The following is a 20,830-nucleotide window of genomic DNA, read 5'->3' on the forward strand; positions in this document are numbered from 1 at the left end:
TGTTCACACACACAAAAAATGCTTTATACGGATGGCTATAGCAGCTTTATTAGACAGCTGCCCTCTAGTGGATGGATGTTTGTGATACATCTATAGTTATTTTTGTTTATTGATCTTAAATCCAAACATCTTACTAAATATTCCTACTAAATTCTTACTAAATAGTCCTACACATTTCTATAATTTTTAAGTAAAGCAGATAGGAATTTTTTGGGTGATAAATTCTTTCTTTAAAAATTGGGTTATTTTTGTCGTTTACTTTCCAATTATCATACCTAATTTCTTACTGCTCACCCCCCCCGCCCCTCCATCTTATGGCAATACCCAGAAAGTCCTGAACAGTTACAAATACATTTGATGATAGAGCCCAGTCTCTTCTTGTTCCTGACTAACATGGAAGCAATTTAACATTTGATAATTAAGTGTGGATAGTTGCATTCCATTCTGGTAGATAACTTTTACCAACTTTGCAAAGTTGTGCTAAGAATTTTATTTTTCTAGAATGCACATTAAACTTTTACTAATTTTCTCAGCCTCAATTGATATAATACTTTTTCTTTTTTTAAAAAATTTTTTTTAAATGTTTACTTATTTTTGAGAGAAAGAGACCGAGCATAAATGAGGGAAGAACAGAGAGAGAGGGAGACACAGAATTGGAAGCAAGCTCCAGGCTCTGAGCTGTCAACACAGAGCCCGACGCGGGGCTTGAACCCAGGAGCTGTGAGATCATGACCTGAGCTGAAGTCAGATGCTTAACTGACTGAGCCACCCAGGCGCCCCTACTTTTTCTTTTTAAATTCATTAATATATCATTCTTGGGCATCTGCTTTTGAGCTTACTGGTAATATGTATTTTCTTTTTCTGGGAAATATTCATGTTTATTCATCTTTCTATTGGGATATTTGTATTTTTTATTGGTTTATAGGATTTCTTTACATATTTAAATATTTTTTAAATGTTTTATTTATTTTTGAGAGAACATGAGCAGAGGAGAAGCAGAGAGAGAGAGAGAGAATCAAAAGCAGGCTCTGCACTGACAGCGAGCCCGATGTGGGGCGTGAATTCAGGAACCCTGAGATCATGACCTGAACTGAAGTCGGAAGCTCAACCGACTGAGTCACTCGAGTCCCTCATATTTTTTATACCAATTCTTTGTCAGTTATATGTGTTATAAAAAGCCTTCTCCCAGTTGGTAACTTGCTCTTAGATTTTCCTTAAGACATCTTTTTATTAACAGAAGTGCATTCAAACTCTTTCAATGTATGTTTCGGAGGGTCAAAACTTCTAAGACGTTTGGATGCCTGGGAATATTTGCATTAAACTTTCACATTTGTTTGATGTTTGGAAAGATGCAACATTCTAAATTTAAAGATCTTTTATTTAGGTAATTAAAAGTCGGGGCGCCTGGGTGGCTTAGTTGGTTAAGCGTCTGACTTTCGCTTAGGTCATGATCTCGTGGTTCGTGGGTTCGAGCCCCGCGTCGGGCTCTGTGCTGACTGCCAGCTCAGAGCCTGGAGCCTTTTTCAGAGTCTGTGTCTCCCTCTCTCTCTGACCCTCCCCTGCTCACGCTGTCTCTCTCTCTCTCCTAGAAATAAATAAAACATTTTTTAAAAAAAGTAAAAATTCACTGTCTTCCTGTATCTCGTACTGATGTTAAAAAGACTGATGGTAATTTGATTCTTGTTCCCCTGAAGATGATCTCCTTTTGCTCTCTGTAAAGTTGAGATCATATCGTAAAGAGACATTCTCTAGATCAGTGTTTCTCCAGTGTGCTCTCCAGATCAGCAGCATCGGCATCCTTTTCGACATGCAAATCCTAGCGTTCCACCTCAGACCTACTGAGTAAAAAAAACCCCTGGGGCTGAATCTCAGCAATCTGTATTTTAAGGAGACTTGCTCGTGAATCTGATGTATGCAAAAGTTTGGAGTCCTTATTCTAGATCCTTGCTGCTCTCAGTGGTCCAGATTTTAGGAGCATCAGCTACAGCCATAAATGTGTGAAATGTGACATGATGTTTGGCTATAGTCACTACACTTTCAAAACTTATTTTCATGTAGAGATGATGAAAACTTGACTTTCCTACCTCTTTGAACCATGTTAAAATGATTTGCAAAATACTGGTATGGCAAAGTTTTCTAACAAAGTTTATGTTAAAGTTTGAGGTACCTTATTATCTGGTAAGTGCAGTACATTTTGGACCCTAATTTTCAGAATTTTTTTTTTATTAACTGCTAGGGCACTGAACTTTGCCATTAAGGTTTTATATCCATTTTATTTTCTTTCGACTTTATTTTACAGGCTTTGTTACAAACCGCTGACATGCAAACAGAAAAACAATTGTCAAGCCTCTCTGGAAAAATAGAATGCGAAGGACCTAATCGTCATTTCGATACCTTCATTGGAACCTTGTATCTAAATGGTAAAAGGTATGTATCATCTTTCTCTTATCAAACATCTTTTTTAAATGGGACATAAAATATGGCAGTTTTTGTTCTCTCAGTTTAATAGTTTTTCATTTTTTACTTGATTTTGAAATACCTAAGGCATCAATATATTGTTAAAAAGATTCTTAAATATGAGAGGAAAATGTATGGCATTTTTAAAATCAGTATACCAGCGTATGCGTATGGAAGGGCTAGAGAAGTCGGGTCTAAGTCCCTCCTGCATAGAAGCACTCAGCACATCCCTTGGGGTAAGTTAGTGGGAGGAACAAGGTTTTGAAAGTCATCCAAGAAGAGAAGCCACTAGGAATTCAGTCCGATAATAAGGAATGATTTTTCCTAATTTCTGCTCCACTTCTGTTTAGCTTTCACTTAAGACTTTTATGGAAGCATTTTTTAAAATGTTTGTTTATTTTTGAGAGCAAGTGAGAGAGAGAGAGAATGAGCAAGGGAGGGGCAGAGAGAGAGGGAGACACAGAATCTGAAACAGGCTCCAGGCTCTGAGCTGTCAGCACAGAGCCCGATGTGGGGCTCAAACTCACGAACTGTGAGATCATGACCTGAGCCGAAGTCCGATACTCAACTGACTGAGCCACCCCAGCACCCCGGAAGCATTTTTTACATAGTGAGTCAGTCCAGTGCTGGAGGGGAGGAGGCCAGGAAAACAAGACAACCACGGCTTGCTTCGTGTGCTCAGAATGACCACATGTAACCTTTTCTATTGATCACCAAATTGGGAACACACAAGTATTTATTCCTCCATCCAGTCTTCCTTGACAGTAAGTTTCCTAGTCACCCCAGGTTGTGAGAGATATTGTTTCTCTAGAATTTTTAATCAACATATCATTAGGTTAGTGAGAATTGGATGATAAAACAATTTTTTCCCATGCTCTTTGTATGAAGACATATTTGTTTTTATTGCTATTTCCCCCCAAAGTTGAACCTGAAAAAAGAAATATGTATGAGGTGAAAGCCTCGGCTTGCTTTACATTGTGGAAATAAAAGGAAAAACTTCTTAGTAATTTATAACTGCTCTTCTTTCTTTTTAGCCCGGTTGCAGTCGGACCTGGTCAGGTCCTGCTAAGAGGTACACAACTTAAAAATACCCAGTGGGTCCTTGGCATAGTTATTTATACTGGATCTGAAACCAAATTCATGCAGGTAAAATAGTTTGTGATGACTGTATCGCCTCTAGATATTTTCCTTTTTTATGAGGGGAGGGGGGTTCGCATCATATATCTCTTGCATTTAGGAGGCTCATTTCTGTTTACTAACCTGAAGTGTGAAGGGAGGTCCGTATTTCATTGTAGTCTGTATGACTAACAGAAAGATCATTTTGGCCAAAATGACATTAGAAGTTCGGTGTAAGTTACTACTCTCACCTACCATTCTTCCCAATCTTTCAAGAATCCCTCAGGGTGTCCCTCAAAACACCTGTTTTGGTCTCCAAATGTTTTGCATGTTTATTATCCTCAATACTTTGATGGTAAGTCTACCCATTATTCTACCTACTAAAATACAACATTGGCTTTGACTGCTTCTTGCACAGTATGTCTTTGGCACCTATGTAATGCCAGACGCTGTGCTATGGCCTTGGGGTACAGTAGGGCACGGGGCGTCTTTCCTGCCCTTGAGTTACTTGCAGTCTGTGATGGAAGACAGTCAAGGTAACTAATAGCAAGAGGTCACTAAGGAAGGCGAGTGTAGGACGCCGCGTGTTTCCACAGGAGCCCATCCAACCTGACGTCGAGGCTGCTGTGGGAAGTACCATGCAAATAAACTGAGGCCTGAAGGCTGAGTAGAGTCGATGAAAGGGTCAAGGGCATGGGGAGGTTCAGAATGAAGGGGAGGCAGGTAGGAGAGCGCTGGACCAGGAACTGCATGTGTCCAGCGGCCCTCTGGGGAGGGCTGCTCAGTGTGACTTCGTGTAAATGGCAGACGAAGAAGGCATGACATGGGGACTGACTAGTTTAAGGAAAGTTGGGGCGCTTGTGACTGAGGAGCTGAACACATTTTCTTACAAAACTATGACTGGTCAGTAACCTTCCACTCTCTGCTTCCTGATTTCTTGTCTCATGTTTCTTTTTCCTCTCATTCTTCCTGCCCTGGGATTGCAGCCAGCAGTAGTGCATTCATGTGTAAGTGTTCCTTACACTCTGTATACTAAAAACCCCGATCTAAGACAGCGATAGAAACACGGCCTATCCACAGACAAGAGTTTGTATTTGGACCGTGAACCAAGAGCAACACAGGACCCACATAATCACTGGACCCGTGATTCCACTGTAAGATGCACAACTCACACACGTCACGTTTCTGACTTCAGCGGTCTTCAAATGATCATGCTGTATGGCGTAATTGTATACCTGCTAACACAACACTGCAGCTCAGATTTAAATGTCTACTGTTAATTTAAGGAGGCTACTCCATTGTCCCACCTCCCTGGGCCCCGCCCCGGGGATAGTGGCTCCTCTGTGCAGCAGCTCACAAGAAAGTGCATCCTTCTCTGTCACGTTACTTTGTGGGCTTCATGTCAGAATAACAAAAAATCTCCACGTGGGCTTTTTCATGACGTTAGGAAAGAAAGAACTAGTAAACGTAAATATTTCCTTACTGAAAGATTTTAAGCACAACACACTTAGCTGAAAACTATTCTATGTTGTATAACATTTGAAGACATTGCTGGTACCGGTTAACAAAAGAGAAGGTATGACATTATTGCTTTGGAGATATTATACATAAGTGTATATATTATATAAATTATAATATGTACACATATATGCACAGACATTCTCTAATAATATACTTAATGCAGTTAAAACTAGGATTTCAATTTTTATTCCTGTGCTTTGTAAAAGAGCTGAGTAATTTAGATTACTAACTCATATTTTCATAATTTTCAGAGTTTGAAGATTTATGCTTCCACACTGAAAAAAAATGTAGGGGTACCCGGGTGGCTCAGTCAGTTAAGTGTCTGACTATTGATCTCAGCTCAGGTCTTGATCTCGGGGTTGAGAGTTCAAGCCCCTTGTTGGGCTCTGTGCTGGGTGTGAAGCCTACTTAAAAAGAAAATATGTGGAAATGGTAAATTTATTCTGGCAAAGTATGATTGAAAAGTTAAATATCTATATCTGTAAGTATCTATATGCTTGCCAGTTATATATGTTATATATAAAAACGGTTAAATATACATACATTTGCCAGTATTTTAATAGACCTATGCAGACAGTTATCAGAAATATATGGGCAAATCTGAAATGTTAATAGAAAGTTATTATTTGAAGCTTTCACTGTATCCCTAACCCAGAGCTTTGGTTTCCTAAAATATACATGTATTAGAATAGTTATTGGACTGGTAAAATCTTTTTAAAAATTTTTTTCAATGTTTATTTTTGAGAAAGAGAGAGAGTGTGTGTGTGTGTGGAGCGGGCGGAGGGACAGAGAGAGAGGGAGACACAGAATTTGAAGCAGGCTCCACACTCTGAGCTGTCAGCACAGACCCTGACGTGGGACTCAAACCCGTGAAAACCACAAGATGAGACCTGAGCTGAGGTTGGACCCTTAACTGACTGAGCCATGTGGGTGCCCCTGTACTGGTAAAAATCTAGAATACTTCCCCAGCAGACTCAGATGAGAGGTACCTTTCCATGGTTTTCAAATCAGAAATAATTCAATAACTATAAGTACTAAAGCCAAGAAATTAGTACAGTCTTTTTAGAAATCTGTACAGAAGATCACCTAGACTGTCTGATTTACCACATTTGATTTTTTAAAACCCCTAGAACCGTGGGGTGGTGGATCTGTGTGAACATGTCCTCTGGGAATAAGTAAACAACGCTCCGAGGACTGGAGTGGGAAGCCATGTCATCAACAACATGGCACCCTTTCAGGGTCGATAGTTACGTGGCCGAACCATATTCTCCTTCCCACCTGCTGGGATTTGCGACCTCCTCTTACCACAAATAACACGCACGCGTTCTACTTCCTTTGGTTTTCATCCTCGGTGTGCGTACGTGTGCTGTGGCACAGAATTCCATCAAACTGCCCCTCAAGAGATCGACTGTTGAGAAGGTGACCAACGTGCAAATCCTTCTGCTGTTTTTGCTGCTCCTGGCCATGTCCTTGGTGAGCTATGTGGGAGCCATACTCTGGAAGGAAGGGCATGGAGGAGACATTTGGTACATCGGGATGAAGGGTAAGTGTCCGAGGGTGTCGAGAAGCTACCGTCTGAGGAATCGTAATGCTTTTAGAGGGACTTTAAACACTTGTTGCCATGTTTTTATTTGAGAGGGAAGGCCCTCGTTCTAACTGGTAGTGTTTTGTCATTGTTTGTTGTTGCGTTTTGGGACCCTGAGGATTAGTGAGTTTTAGAAACAGAACGTTTCCTTCTTAAGATGTTTCTGTGGGTGCCACATCATCTTGGCATTCCTGAATAAAGGGGAGAAGAGGGGGCCAAGGCAGAGGAATGAGACTGTGAGATGGGCACGCAGGGCCTACGTCCTTGGCTCTGTCACTTAGCCACCTGGAGAACTTGGACAAGGCTTTGGACTTCTCAGAGCAATGCTTCTCTCATTTGAAAATGGGGATCATACCCACCTTACGGGGTTAGTACCGTGCTCTGTATACAAGGAATGATGCCCCCAAAATGAGGACAGGGGTCCCTGAAGGGGATTCCATTGTTAAATTGACCAGAAGGTTGGTAAAAGATTTAAAGATAAACTGATACTTGGCCATTAAAAGTTCAGTCTTTTTTTTTTTTTTGCTTGTGTCTTTCCATGTTTTCACAGTTAACCACCATATATGTTTCTCCTTTTCTCATCTATCAACTGAGGTTTTCAAATTGTTCTAATGTCCCTTAAGCAGATCTGTCTGGGAGCATCTTAAAAATAAGGAAGCTAAGACTTTGTAGGTTGGATCAAAAAATTAAGGATTCATTCCTATGCAGCCTGGGCTTCTAGATATTATGTGTCCAGTTTTTATCTTAAGCTTTAAGATTTTCAGTGATTTCAAAAAAGCAATCTCAACTTAATGTGCTTCTTTAATTTACCCTAGCCCAAGACTGTGAATATTATCTTATTTTGAAACAGACATAAATTCTTACAGAAGTCACTGACATTTTGATGTTGATAAAACGTGTCAAATTCTGCATACCCTACAAATGACCTTTTCTTCCCTTCAGTGTCAGACTTCTTGAGACACAGCCCTCACTGTTTCTCTTTTCTTACCTCCTGGTCCCTCTTGGGTCCCTTTCCATCTGTTATCCATTTCAACCAGTCTACTGGAATTGTGGCTCAAGGTTAGGAATCAATTCCTAATTGCCAAACCCAGTGGTCGTTTTTTTTTTTTTTTTTTTTAAATATTTTTATTTATTTCTAGGAGAGAGAGACAGCATGAGCAAGGGAGGGTCAGAGAGAGAGGGAGTCACAGACTCCGAAACAGGCTCCAGGCTCCGAGCTGGCAGCCAGCACAGAGCCCGACGCGGGGCTCGAACCCACGAACCGCGAGATCTTGACCTAAGCGAAAGTCGGACGCTTAACCGACTAAGCCACCCAGGCGCCCCCCAGTGGTCGTTTTTTAAGTGGAATTTAATTGGACTTCTGTCACCCTCTTTTGATTTTTAATTAAAGTTTATTTATTTATTTTGAGAGATGGAGAGAGCAAGCAGGGAACGGCAGAGAGAGAGAGGGAGAGAGAATCCCAAGCAGGCTCCGTACTGTTAGCACAGAGCCTGCTGCAGGGCTTGAACTCATGAACTGTGAGATGGTGACCTAAGCAGAAACCAAGAACCAGAAGCTTAACAGACTGAGCCACCCAGGCACCCCACCCTCTTCTGATTAAAAAACAAAACAAAACAAAACAAGAAACCCCATCTCTTCCCTATTTGATTCATGGAAACCTTGAACCACCTCTTAAATGCTGGTATTTTTCAGGACCCTGCATTCACCAGGAATGCCTCAACTTTGGTCCATAGACCCTGAAATTTCTGTGAAAATTGTATTCATATATTTATGTGTGCATGTTTTTTGTTTTTTGTTTTTTTTTTCCCTGTAGGAGGGCCTTCACCAGCTTCTTAGGAACTTTCTTATCCAAGAAAATCTAAGAGAGCTCATTTGCTCTAATAATTCCAATTGTCATCCATCAGTTGATTTCTCTTCTGCCTGCTTGCCTCTAGCCCAGATGTCTCTATGAATTATTAATTCGTTGGTGCCTGGACATTGCTTTCCAGGTATCTTGCAGACCTCTTACCTCAGCATGTACAACACTAAATTCAAGGGTCCCCCCTCCCAACCAGTGTCTTTTTTTCAGTATTCTCCATGTAAATTGTAAGTATTGCTATCCGACCTTCATCCAAGCTGCAGCCATAAGGTCACTCTTACCCCTCTTCGCTTCCTCCTCTCTTCCCCACTTCTGCCCCCATGGGCCTTCATCATCCAATCAGTTCCAAAGTCTTGTTTATTCCACCTTTTCAGTATTTTGTCTGTACACAGTCTCTTTTTCATCCCTGAACCACTGTCACAGTTCTCCACTGTTGCCCAGCCCTCAGTCAAGTTCCACTCAGATTCTTTCATTCATACAGTTTCCAGAAAGATGCATTCAAAAAGTAGTAATGAATACATGCAGTAGCTTCACCATATCCTGTTGTCTACACTGGCTTGGTGGACTACTGCCCGATGGCCCACTGCTTGTTTTTGTAAATAAAGTTTTATCAGAGCACAGCCATACTTACTTGTTGATGTATTACATGTGATTGCTTTCTTTCTTTAAAAAAATTTTTTTAACGTTTATATATATTTTTGAGAGACAGACAGATCGTGAGCAGGAGATGGACAGGGAGAGAGAGAGGCACAGAATCTGAAACAGGCTCCAGGCTCCAAGTTGTCAACACAGAGCCCAATGCGGGGCTCAAACTCACAAACCGGGAGATCATGACCTGGGCTGAAGTTGGACACTTAACCGACCGAGCAACCCAGATGCCCCTACATGTGATTACTTCTGGTGCTACAACAGCAGAGCTGGGTAGTTGGAACAGAGACTTGCAAAACCTAAATTATTTATCCTCTGGCTGTTAGAGAAAGTGTTCTGATCCCTGGCCTACAGGGCCAAGAAAAATCTCCTTTAGCCCGGCACCTCGAGACTTTTGTAATCCAGTCCTGTCTCTGTCACCTGATAGCTCCCCACTTCTCCCTGAGCACCTAGTCTCCTTTCACAGAAGACTGACCTCTTTCATCATCCTTCCATCCACCAGTTGCTTCAGCATCTCTAGGCCTTTTGTCTCGTGTTCCTTCTGCCTCAGATGCACCTCTGGTCTCTTCTTGACTGGATACCTGTCACTTCTCACTTCAGTCCCCGATGAGGCATTACCTTCTCCAATAGCATTTCCTGTATCTTATCTCCCTCTCTTAATTTAGTCAGGAGCCCTCTTTGGCTTCTATAATGATGTCTTTCATCGATATCATTCCATTTCCATGTTTTATATGATCGTTTGCCCCTCCTCCCAGCTAGATTGTGAATTTTTGAGGACAGGAGTCATTGTATCTTTAACTCCAAGAACAATGCCTTTTCATAATAGGAACTCAGTAATTAATTTTTTGACGAAAAGAAATCATTTTTATATTTAGAAGCAGATCTCTGTAGTTTTCAGGTCCAGCCCCTTGTTTCGTGAAAGTGAAATAGATTCTGTATATTTACCAAAAAGCACAGAGGAAATTACTGGCTTCTTTGGAATAAGAATCCATTATCGGCTCTGGACTACACCACTCTGCCCAAGATATTCTAGTCCAAAAGAAGAAAAAGGTATGGGGTAAAGTGTAACTGCATTTTCAGTAATGAGTAAATTTAGCAAAGCACTAAAGATCTTGTCTCAACTTCTCTGTCCAAAAACTGGTCCTAATATTATCTGCCTCTAGTTTTCCTAAAAGAATGATTTATGACCCTTTTTACATGTACTATAGTAAGTGTAAAAGTGTAATCATGGCAAATAAGGGAAAGTTAGTAAACTCAAGGTGATAAGAACTCGAATCGATATGATAGTGAGTTAAACTTGACTTACAGGTTGGGGCGCCTGGGTGGCTTAGTTGGTTAAGCGTCCGACTTTCGCTTAGGTCATGATCTCGCGGTTCGTGGGTTCGAGCCCCGTGTCGGGCTCTGTGCTGACTGCCAGCTCAGAGCCTGGAGCCTGTTTCAGTCTGTGACTCCCTCTCTCTCTGACCCTCCCCTGCTCACGCTGTCTCTCTCTCTCTCTCTCCTAGAAATAGATAAAAAACATTAAAAAAAAATTAAAAAAAAAAAACTTACAGGTTGATGGAATTTAGAAATCTAGATTTAGCTATGATTTTTCTAAGTTACAGGTTGCCCCCTTTTAGGAAAAATGAATATAAAATTTTAACTTAAAATTATTATTTAAATTTGATCTCTCTATATACATATTTGTGTTTAATTAAGCTTTACAAATCAGTTTGTTTAGTTCTTTTCAGTTCTAACTCAACATATCAATTTAATATGTAAGATCGAAATGTCAGTTTTCAGAAAGACCTATATAAAGCAGTATATGTATATGTCCCCTGAATACTTTCTAGATATTTTTCCGTAAACGTCTGTGAATTTAGATTGAATTTGTATTGGAAAATCACTCTCTCAAACACACCTACCTCTTTAAAAATTTGTACATCACTAGGTTTTACAAAGTATGATACTTGTTTTTTTTTTCTTTTCCTTTGGGCTTCACTTTCCTTCTTTTCCTGAGTTTAAAAAAAATCATTAATTATTTCCTTGTCTTCAAGCCACGTACTTCCAGCTAAAGAAAATGGCCTCCTCCTGTTCCTCCCTTCATCTCCATGGGTCAAGCTCCCTGCCTCACAGCTTGGCACACCTTCTTTTGTGCACCCTCTTTCTGGACCCTCTGTTTTGTGTTGTTGCCACTCTTCGTGTTCAGCGTTATCCTGGAATTCATTGTGTCATAATTACTGACACATCTTACTTTCTCAGGCTGCTTCCAGAGCTCCGGAGAGCAGGCTCTGTCTCTTACTAGATCTTGTGTCTTGATGCTCCTAACACACCCTATTACAGTGTTGGTGCTTAACTGAGACTTAAAACTCCAGGTGGCCAACAGACACACGAAACGATGCTCGGCGTCCCTCCTCATCAGGGAAATACAGATCAAAGCCATACTGAGATACCACCTCACGCCGGTCAGAGTGGCTCAAATGAACAAATCAGGAGACTCTAGATGCTGGCGAGGATGTGGAGAAACGGGAGCCCTCTTGCTCTGTTGGTGGGAATGCAAACTGGTGCAGCCCCTCTGGAAAATTTTTTGAGGTTCCTCCAAAAATGAGCAATAGAACCCCCCTATGACCCAGCAATAGCACTGCTAGGAATTTACCCAAGGGATATAGAAATGCTGATGCATAGGGGCACATGTACCCCAATGTACATAGCAGCACTCTCAACAATAGCCAAAACATGGAGAGAGCCTAAGTGTCCATCAACGGACGAATGGATCAAGAAGATGTGGTTGACATATACAGTGGAATACTACTTGGCAATGAGAAAGAATGAAATCTGGCCATGTGTAGCAACATGGATGGACCTTGGGGGTATTATGCTGAGTGAAATAAGTCAGGCAGAGAAGGACAGATATCCTGTGTTTTCATTTGTATGTGGATGTTGAGAAACCTAACCTAAGTCTGTGGGAGAAGGAAGGGGGGAAGATAGTTACAAACAGAGAGGGAGGGAGGCAAACCACAAGAGGCTCTTAAATACAGAGAACAAACTGAGGATGGATGGGGGATGAGTGAGAGGGAAGTGGGTGATGGGCATGGAGGAGGGCACTTGTTGGAATAAGTGCTCGGAAATCAATTTGACAGATTATATTAAAAAAATTAAAACTATTTTTGTGTATCCATTGAATCATACTCTTAATACTAATTTTCATGGAGAAATTGTCACAATTTAAAAAAGTAACCGTGCAAACAAAGGTGAATGAAGGCGTTGCCTACAGCCGTGACATGGTTCCTCTGACCTTCTTCACAGAGAGCAGCTCCCACGGCCTAGGGTTTGACATATTGGTGTTCATCATCTTGTATCACAATCTCATCCCCATCAGCCTGCTGGTCACTCTGGAGATTGTGAAGTACATTCAGGCCCTGTTTATAAACTGGGTGAGTATGAAAATCAGTCTTGACCTGTGCCTTTGGTTTTAGGAGTCTGCGAACCTGTGTTGCTACAATGGCGCTGGTGTCCAGGGCCAGCTGCATTCCCGACAGGAGAGCCAAACACCGGTGGCAGCCAGACCCAGTGGTGCCTGGGCCTCTCTGTGTCCCTCTTGAGGATACTGTTTTTTAATATATTTTTTCTAGCTGATAAGATATATTTAAGTGCTAGTGACTTAGTAGCAACTGTAAAGAGACAGCCCATTGAAATTTAAGATACCGTAGGAAAGGAGTCCAGAAGACTTACAGTAGATTTACATATCTTGGCAAGAGTGGCGGAAACAGCCATTCCAGAATCACTTCAAATTAAGGAAACAATTTCTTCGGTGAAAACCATGCATTTACTTAAATGAACGCTTAGTATCGTGTGACTGAATAAGTTTTCTAATTTGTGTGTTTGCATTTTTTTAGTTATATTTAAAAGTTTTTTTGTGGAAATAAAACTTTTTGCTTATTGTCACACTAAAATGATTTCCATGTATCAATGAATTACCATCTCTCGAAGGGTTGTGTTATCTTTAACAACCACGAAATGAGACAGTGCTTTTAAACGTATCCTCATACAGGGGCGCCTGGGTGGCTTGGTTAAGCGCCGACTTTCGCTTAGGTCGTGATCTCGTGGTTCGTGGGTTTGAGCCCCGCGTCGGGCTCTGTGCTGACTGCCAGCTCAGAGCCTGGAGCCTGTTTCAGTCTGTGACTCCCTCTCTCTCTGACCCTCCCCTGCTCATGCTGTCTCTCTCTCTCTCTCTCTCTCTCCTAGATATAAATAAAAAAACATTAAAAAAATTTTAAACGTATCCTCATACAATTTTCACAGTAGTGCCTGGAGGTCCGTGTTCTTGCCCCCGTTGTATAGATGTATTAGCTGCGAAGCCTGCTCTCTTGGAGTGTCTGAGGGAGTGTCTGCTCTCTGGGAGTGTCTGAGGCAGAGCCAGGATCTGGAAGCCAAGGTCTTCCAATACCAAACCAACGACACGCTGATATTTGTTTCTATGTAGCGTTGCCTCTCCTGAATCAGCTCTGCCAAAGTATGTGAGAAACTAGCACCCAAGACTCTCTAAGTATTTCAGACTCTCCATTTTGAATTCTTTCTGATGTCAGCCATGTCAGAAGACCAGTGGCTGTACGGTTGACCTACGGACATTTTGAGCCTCGTGCTGTGTGGCTTGACCATTTTATTCATTTCTTGCAGGATGAAGACATGCATTATAAAGGAAATAATGTCTATGCCATGGCCAGAACGTCCAATCTTAACGAAGAGCTTGGGCAGGTGAGGGTCCCTTCAGGGCCTGGGTATGCGACAGGAACTTTGAAGAAAGTGGATCTAGGGAGAGCGTGTGCAAAGTTAAAGTGCCAGATTCAGCCGTAGGCTGTAGTTGATGCGCTACGGAGCTTCAAAAGTATAATTAGTTGATAATACATCATGGGTTGCAAGTCGAACAGACCTAATACAGGTCACTAATGTGCTTATGAAAGAGTGGACGAGTTGGAGAGGCAGCTGGCGAAAGCTTCGGTTGGCTCTCATTTTCGGTTGGCTTTCAGGGAGTCACAAGAGCCTGGGGATGTGCCTCTGGTGGCCATGCACCTGCTTCCCTAAGGCAGATGACCCAGAGGGAAGCATCTGGAACCTGCTGCAAAATTTCACACCTGTCTAACCCGTGTATCTGCCCACAGCTGCCAACAGGGCCATAATACAGCTCGTAATTCTTAACTACAAGTTCCTTCCGATGGTAGCATCTAAACAGGAATCCTGGGAGATTGGGAGAAATGTACCCTCAGGCCGCTAGTCCCTACAGCACAGTAGAAAGGAGAAGAATGATGCCAGGTTACCAACGGATGGTTGGTTGCCTTCTAAATGACAGTGGCAGCTTTACAAGTAGAAATTGTTTTTATTTTATTTTATTTTAGTATTTATTTATTTATTTATTTATTTATTTTTGGTAGAAATTGTTTTCAAAATCCCCTACAGTTATTTGTCAGTTACACCTCAGGGCACCTGGGAAAATCCACCCGATTTCCACAGTCATACGTTACCTGAAAGGATGGAGACTTCTGATTGGCATTTTTTGGTAATTATTTTTGTTCTTAATGTTTTTTTTAAACGATATTATAAGATCCCATCTTTCAATTAATTGGACGCAATATGTAAATTATGGTAAAAAGCAGAATTTTGGAGTTAAACTTCCTGGGAGCAAACCCTGGTCTGACTCTTTACCAGCAGTGTCATCATGGGCTTCTTAGGGAATTTTGCTGGCCTTGACTCCTCATCTGTAATTCGGGCACGACAATAGCATCTACTTCAGAAGCTTGTGAGGAGGACTGAATAAGATGATGTGTTTGTAACACACTCAGCACAGTACCCGGTGTGAAGAAGGGATTTAATGCTAATAATTATAACCAGTAATTAGTATATGTGATTTCTAACTGATGGTCACAGTTAGTGACCATAGTTAGATACCACAGTATCATTTGAAGAGTGAGTTCCCAGTAAATGTTTATTTCAGAGTATTTCTGGCTCCTGGAAATGTCTGATCTGAGAACACCATTAGTAGCCTTTTTACCTTGGACAACTAAAGATGAAGGGCAATGGAATAATCCGTCTTCTAGCAACTTTACTGCTCATGAAAACCTGATTATTTCCTAATCCTTTAGAACGTATGTTTTTCTGTTGACAGTTGGGAATGATAAAAACCTTCTGGAGATGGATGGCGGTGATGGTCACAAAACTATGTGAATGTGTCCAATAACACTTAAAAATGGTGAAAATGGTAAATTTTATCTAAACACACTTTACCATGATAATAAAAAATGGTTTAACATTTTTTCCTTTTGTTCCATCTTTTCCTCTTTTTATTGAGTATAACTGACAGATATATTAGTTTCAGGTATACCACATAATACATTACAAAATGATCATCGTGTTAAGTCTACTTAACATCTGTCACTATACATAGTTACAGAGTTCTGGTGATAAGAATTTTTAAGATCTACCCTCCTGGCAGCTTTTGAACATGTAATACAGTATTCTATTTCCTGAACCTGCAGTATAGTAACATTAGCTACAATCACCATGCTATACATGACCTCCTCAGGATTCATTTATTTTCTAACTGGAAGTTTCTACCTTTTGACCCCCTTCACTCATTTGGCTCACCCACCACTCCCTGCCTCTGACAATCTGTTCTCTGTAGCAGTGAGTTTAGTTATTTTTCTTGTTTAGATTGCCCAAGTAAGTGAATCATGTGGCATTTGTCTTTCTTCGTCTGACTTATTTCACATAACATAACACCCTCAAAGTCCTTTCATGTTGTGCAGACGGCAAGATTTCCTTCTTTTTAATGGCTGAAGTGTGTGTGTAATTATGTATTACTGTATTACACATATACCACATTTTCTTTATCCATTCATCCATTGACAAACACTGAGGTTGTTTCATCTGGGCTATTGTAGTTAATGCTGCCAGTAGCCTGGGGATGTATCTATCTTTTTGAGTTAGTGTTTTCATTTTCTTCAAATAAATACCCAGAAGTGAACTTGCTGGATCATATGGAAGTTCTGTTTGTAATTTTTTGACAAGCTTCCATGCTGTTTTCCATAGTGGTTGCCCCAACTTATATTCCCACCAGCAGCGCACAAGAATCCCTTTCCTCCACATCCTTGCCAACACTTATGTTTTGGTAATAACCATTCTAACAGGTGTGAAGTGATATCTCATTATGGTTTGATTTGCATTTCCCAATGATGAGTGATGTTGAGTATCTTTTCATGTGTCTGTTGGTCATCTGGATGTCTTCTTTGAAAAACCATCTATAGAGACCTTCTCCTTATTTTAAAAATTGGATTATTATTTTGCTATTGAGTTGCAGGAGTTCTTTATTAATGCCCTTCATCAAATATGTGCTTTGCAAATATTTTCTCTTATCTGTTGTGTTACCTTTTCATTTTGTTGATGGTTTCCTTTGCTGTGCAGAAGCTTTTTAATTTGATGTAGTCCCACTTATTTATTTTTGCTTTTGTTACCTTGGTTTTTAGTGTCAAATCCCCAAAATCATCACCAAGACTGGTGTCAGAGGGCTTGCTACCTGTGTTTTCTTCTAGGAGTTTTATGGTTTTAGGTCTTGTATCCAGGGCTTTAGTCCATCTTTAGTTAATTTTGTATATAGTATAAGAAAGTGGTCCAGCTTCATTCTGTTGCATGTCAGTGTCCAGTTTATTGACAAGATTGTCATTTATTTATTGAAGAGACTGTCCTTTCCCTATTGCATATTTTTGACTCCTTTGTTATAAATTAAATGAACATGTGCATTGGTTATTTCTGAGCTGTTTATTCTGTTCCATTAACCCCTGTGTCTGTTTTTAGGCCAATACCATACTGTTTGGATTTCTATAACTTTGTAATACAGTTTGAAGTCAGGAAGCATGATACCTCCAACTTTGTTCTTCTTTCTCAAGATTGCTTTGGTTATTTGGGGTTGTGGTCGCATACACATTTTAGGATTATTTGTTCTAAATCTGTGAAAAATGCCATTGGAATCTTGATAGGGATTACATTGCATCTATAGTTGGCTTGCATAGTGTGGACGTTTTAACAGTGTTAATTTCTCCAGTGCATGAGTGTGGAATATCTTTCTATTTATTTGTGTTTTCTTCAATCTCTTTGATTAGCATATAGGTTTTTCACCTCCTTGATTAAATTTATTCCTAGCTATTTTATTCTTTTTCATGCAATTGTAAATGAAATTGTTAATTTCTCTTTTTCTAATAGTCATTATTGATGTATAGACATACAATAGATTTCCACATGTTGACTTTGTATCCTGTAGCTTTACTGAGTCCATTAATTCTAAGAAGTTTTTGGTGTGGTCTTTAGGGTTTTCTGTATATAAAATGTCATCTGCAAATAGTGACAGTTTTCCTTTTTCCTTTTTAATTTGGATGCCTTTTACTTTAACTGCCTGATTGTTCTGGCCAGGATTTCCAATGCCATATTGAATAAAGTGGAGACGGTGGGTACCCTTTCTTTTTCCTGATCTTAGGGGAGAAGCTTTCAGCTTCTCACCATTGACCATTGGTGTTAGCTGCAGGCTTATCATATTGGCCTTTATTATGTTGAGGTTTGCTTCCTTTACCCCACTTCACTGAGAATTTTTATCATAAATGGGTGTTGAATTTTGTTAAATGCTTTTTCTACATCTTTTGAGATGGTTTATTATTTTTATCCCTTATTTTATTGATGTGGTATATCACATTGATTGTTTAACTATTCTTTTATTGTTGGAATAAATTCCACTTGATGATGTTGTGTGATCTTTACAATGTACTGTTGAATTTGATTTGCTAGTATTTTGTTGAGTATTTTTGCATCTATGTTTATTAGGAATATTGGCCTGTCATTTTTTTTCTGTAATGTCTTTATCTGATTTTGGGGTGTGTGTGTGTGTGTGTGTGTGTGTGTGTGTGTGTCTATCCATTTAATGTTTTCTAGAAACCTTTGATGAGATTTCTTGTGGCAAGAAAAAGAACTTGGACTTCTGATTTTCTTAGGTTTGACAGCTTGAAATCAACTTGCATATTAATATAGAATTTCACCTGCAGTGTAAAACAAAGAGAATCCCCGAAGGAAGTATAAATATTAAAGCAGATTTCTTGTAGGCTGAACTCCTTGTTTCCTAAAAGCTCAGATATTTTGAGGATTTAAAGAAAAAGAACTTAAATTGGTCTTTGGTCTTAATTTTTATATTTACATTGTTTATCATGTTTGATTTGTTTAGGTGGAATATTTATTTTCTGATAAAACAGGAACGCTCACTTGCAATATTATGACACTGAAGAAGTGTACCATTGCAGGCATAATTTATGGGTAAGTGTTTTTTTTTTCTTTTTGCCATACTCTGTTGAAAATTCTCATTTTTTTTCTTAACAAATTAATAAGCCTTTATTTACTTCAAAACATAAATGAATTTCCAATAACTTAGCTACATCTGAATGAGATTGAAACTTAATATAACCTAAATGAAACCTCGCAGTTGTTAAAAACTATGGTTTATATGTGCTTTTTTTTATGTGGTTAGAATTCCTAAAGTTTTTTATGTTTATAGTCTTATAACCATTCTATTTCCTCCCTCATTTTCCCTCAGAAATCTGTCAAACAGAAGTGACACCATTTTGGACAACCTAAGGTAACTAGACAACATTCTTTTCTACTTTGCACATGTTCCTTTTCCCCTGTGAGGGACTTTTTACCAGTCCCCGAGTTCTGAGATATAGTAACACCACTGTCCCTTGTCTGGAACTCCAAAGGCAGTTCTCAGAAACCTCCCCTGGATAGATCTTTCCTTCCCATGTGCTCTTCAAAGAACCCAGAATCCAGACTTTGATTTATTGCTTTTATGGTTACTCTGTCTTAAACTCTGTATAATTCCATGGTTTTCCACACATATTTAGGCATTTCCTAATGCCATTTTGCAACTTGAGGTCGGAGAGGATGTATAATTTGACAGAACCTTAAATATTTACTATACAGCTCACCCATGAACAACACAGGGGTTAGGGATGCCGACCCTTCCCATGCAGTTGAAAATCCACATATAGCTTTTAACCCCCCAATTAACTACTAAGAGACTGCTGTTGGACAGAAGCCTTACCAATAATATAAACAGTCGATCAACATATTTTGTACATTATTATACACTGTACATATTATATACTGTACTCTTAAAATAAAACTAGAAAAAAGAAAATGTTATTAAGAAAATTTCAAGGAAGACAAAATACATTTACCATATTGTATGAGAAAAATCTGTGCATAAGTGGATCCACACAGTCCATACCCATGTTGCTCAAGCGTCAGTGGTAGTTCTGTAGACTTTATAGTGTAACTTCGTGAAATCGGAAGGCGGGGCTATGTGTTCACTTTAGGACCATTTGACTGTTGACTGGCTCCATCAGGAACTTTTAATTACTGCAAACCTCCTCTGTTCCTCCCCAGTGTGTCACCCTCTACCATCACAGAAACCAGTGGATTCAGTGACCCAATGTTACTGCAGAACTTTGAGAGTGACCATGTAAGTCTGTTATTTTCACTCCAGGTCAACAGGGTAATGCTACAGAACTTTAAGACATACATATGGTTTATTAAAAGGTATAATTTGCTGAGCCAGGAAAGAGAGAGTCTTGAAATTAAAAAAAAAATTTTTTTTAATGTTTATTCATTTTCGTGAGAGAGACAGAACTTGAGCAGGGGAGGGGCAGAGACAGAGAGGGAGACAAAGAAGCAGGCTCCAGGCTCTGAGCTCTCAGCATAGAGCCTGACGAGGGGCTCGAACTCATGAACCATGAGATCATGACCTGAGCTGAAGTCTGATGCCCAATGGACTGCGCCACCCAGGTGCCCCTGGCAATTTTTTTGATGTTAATATAGTCACCATCAGATTCCGTACTGATGTTATCAGGGAAGTGCCAAGCTAACTGGTGTGAATGAATCCAAATATTATTCAAGAACATTTTACTATGCAGCAATCTGTGTAAGAAAATTTCTAAATGCTTTTAGGCCATTGGTTCTACTGTATGTTACCAATATCTTCACTTATCAATTTCAAAATATTGATCTACTTGATTTGAAATCTTGGTCTTCTCAAAAATAAAAGTGATCTTTTATTTTAAAGTTTATTTATTGTTGAAAGAGAGAGAGAGAGCATGAGCCGGGCAGAGAGAGAGGGAGAGCGAGAATCACAAGCAGGCTCTGCACCATCAGCACGGAGCCCAATATGGGGCTTGAACTCACAAACCGTGAAATCATGACCTGAACCAAAACCAAGAGTCGGACGTTTGACCGAGCTACCCAGGCGCCCCATCAAAACTGGAAGTGGTCTTTTAAAACACAGATCTGTATGTGTCCTTCCCTTGCTTTAAAACCTTCAGAGGACTGGCACCCCACTCAAGATAAAAATCCCAGCTTATCCCTGTGGCTTTCTCTCCAACTTCATTCTGTGTCATTGTTCCTCTTGCTCAAGACGCTAGAGTCGCACAAACTCGACGTGCGCAAACCCGTGAATCTGTTTCCTGACTTGGGGCCTTTGAAAGCGCTCTTCCTTGAGGCGCCTGGGTGGCTTAGTCGGTTAAGCGTCCGACTTTCGCTTAGGTCGTGACCTCGCGGTTTGTGGGTTCGAGCCCAGCGTCGG

The 20,830-nt window shown here is 40.1% G+C and overlaps 1 protein-coding gene across 3 annotated transcripts in view; it reads left to right on the plus strand.

Moving 5' to 3' along the window:
• LOC120246957 (phospholipid-transporting ATPase IB-like) overlaps positions 1-20,830 on the plus strand; it is a 205,002-nt gene that overhangs the window by 41,701 nt on the left and 142,471 nt on the right. For all 3 annotated transcript variants that reach the window (XM_039254618.1, XM_039254624.1, XM_039254633.1), the window contains exons 9-16: positions 2,300-2,427; positions 3,492-3,603; positions 6,472-6,637; positions 12,472-12,599; positions 13,843-13,920; positions 18,422-18,510; positions 18,788-18,829; positions 19,639-19,714. In XM_039254618.1, coding sequence (XP_039110549.1) covers positions 2,300-2,427; positions 3,492-3,603; positions 6,472-6,637; positions 12,472-12,599; positions 13,843-13,920; positions 18,422-18,510; positions 18,788-18,829; positions 19,639-19,714 — 819 coding nt within the window. The remainder of the gene's footprint in view (positions 1-2,299; positions 2,428-3,491; positions 3,604-6,471; positions 6,638-12,471; positions 12,600-13,842; positions 13,921-18,421; positions 18,511-18,787; positions 18,830-19,638; positions 19,715-20,830) is intronic.

This window comes from Hyaena hyaena, unplaced genomic scaffold, assembly GCF_003009895.1.
Source record: "Hyaena hyaena isolate Hyena2069 unplaced genomic scaffold, ASM300989v1 scaffold_11, whole genome shotgun sequence".
Taxonomy (NCBI): Eukaryota; Metazoa; Chordata; class Mammalia; order Carnivora; family Hyaenidae; genus Hyaena; species Hyaena hyaena.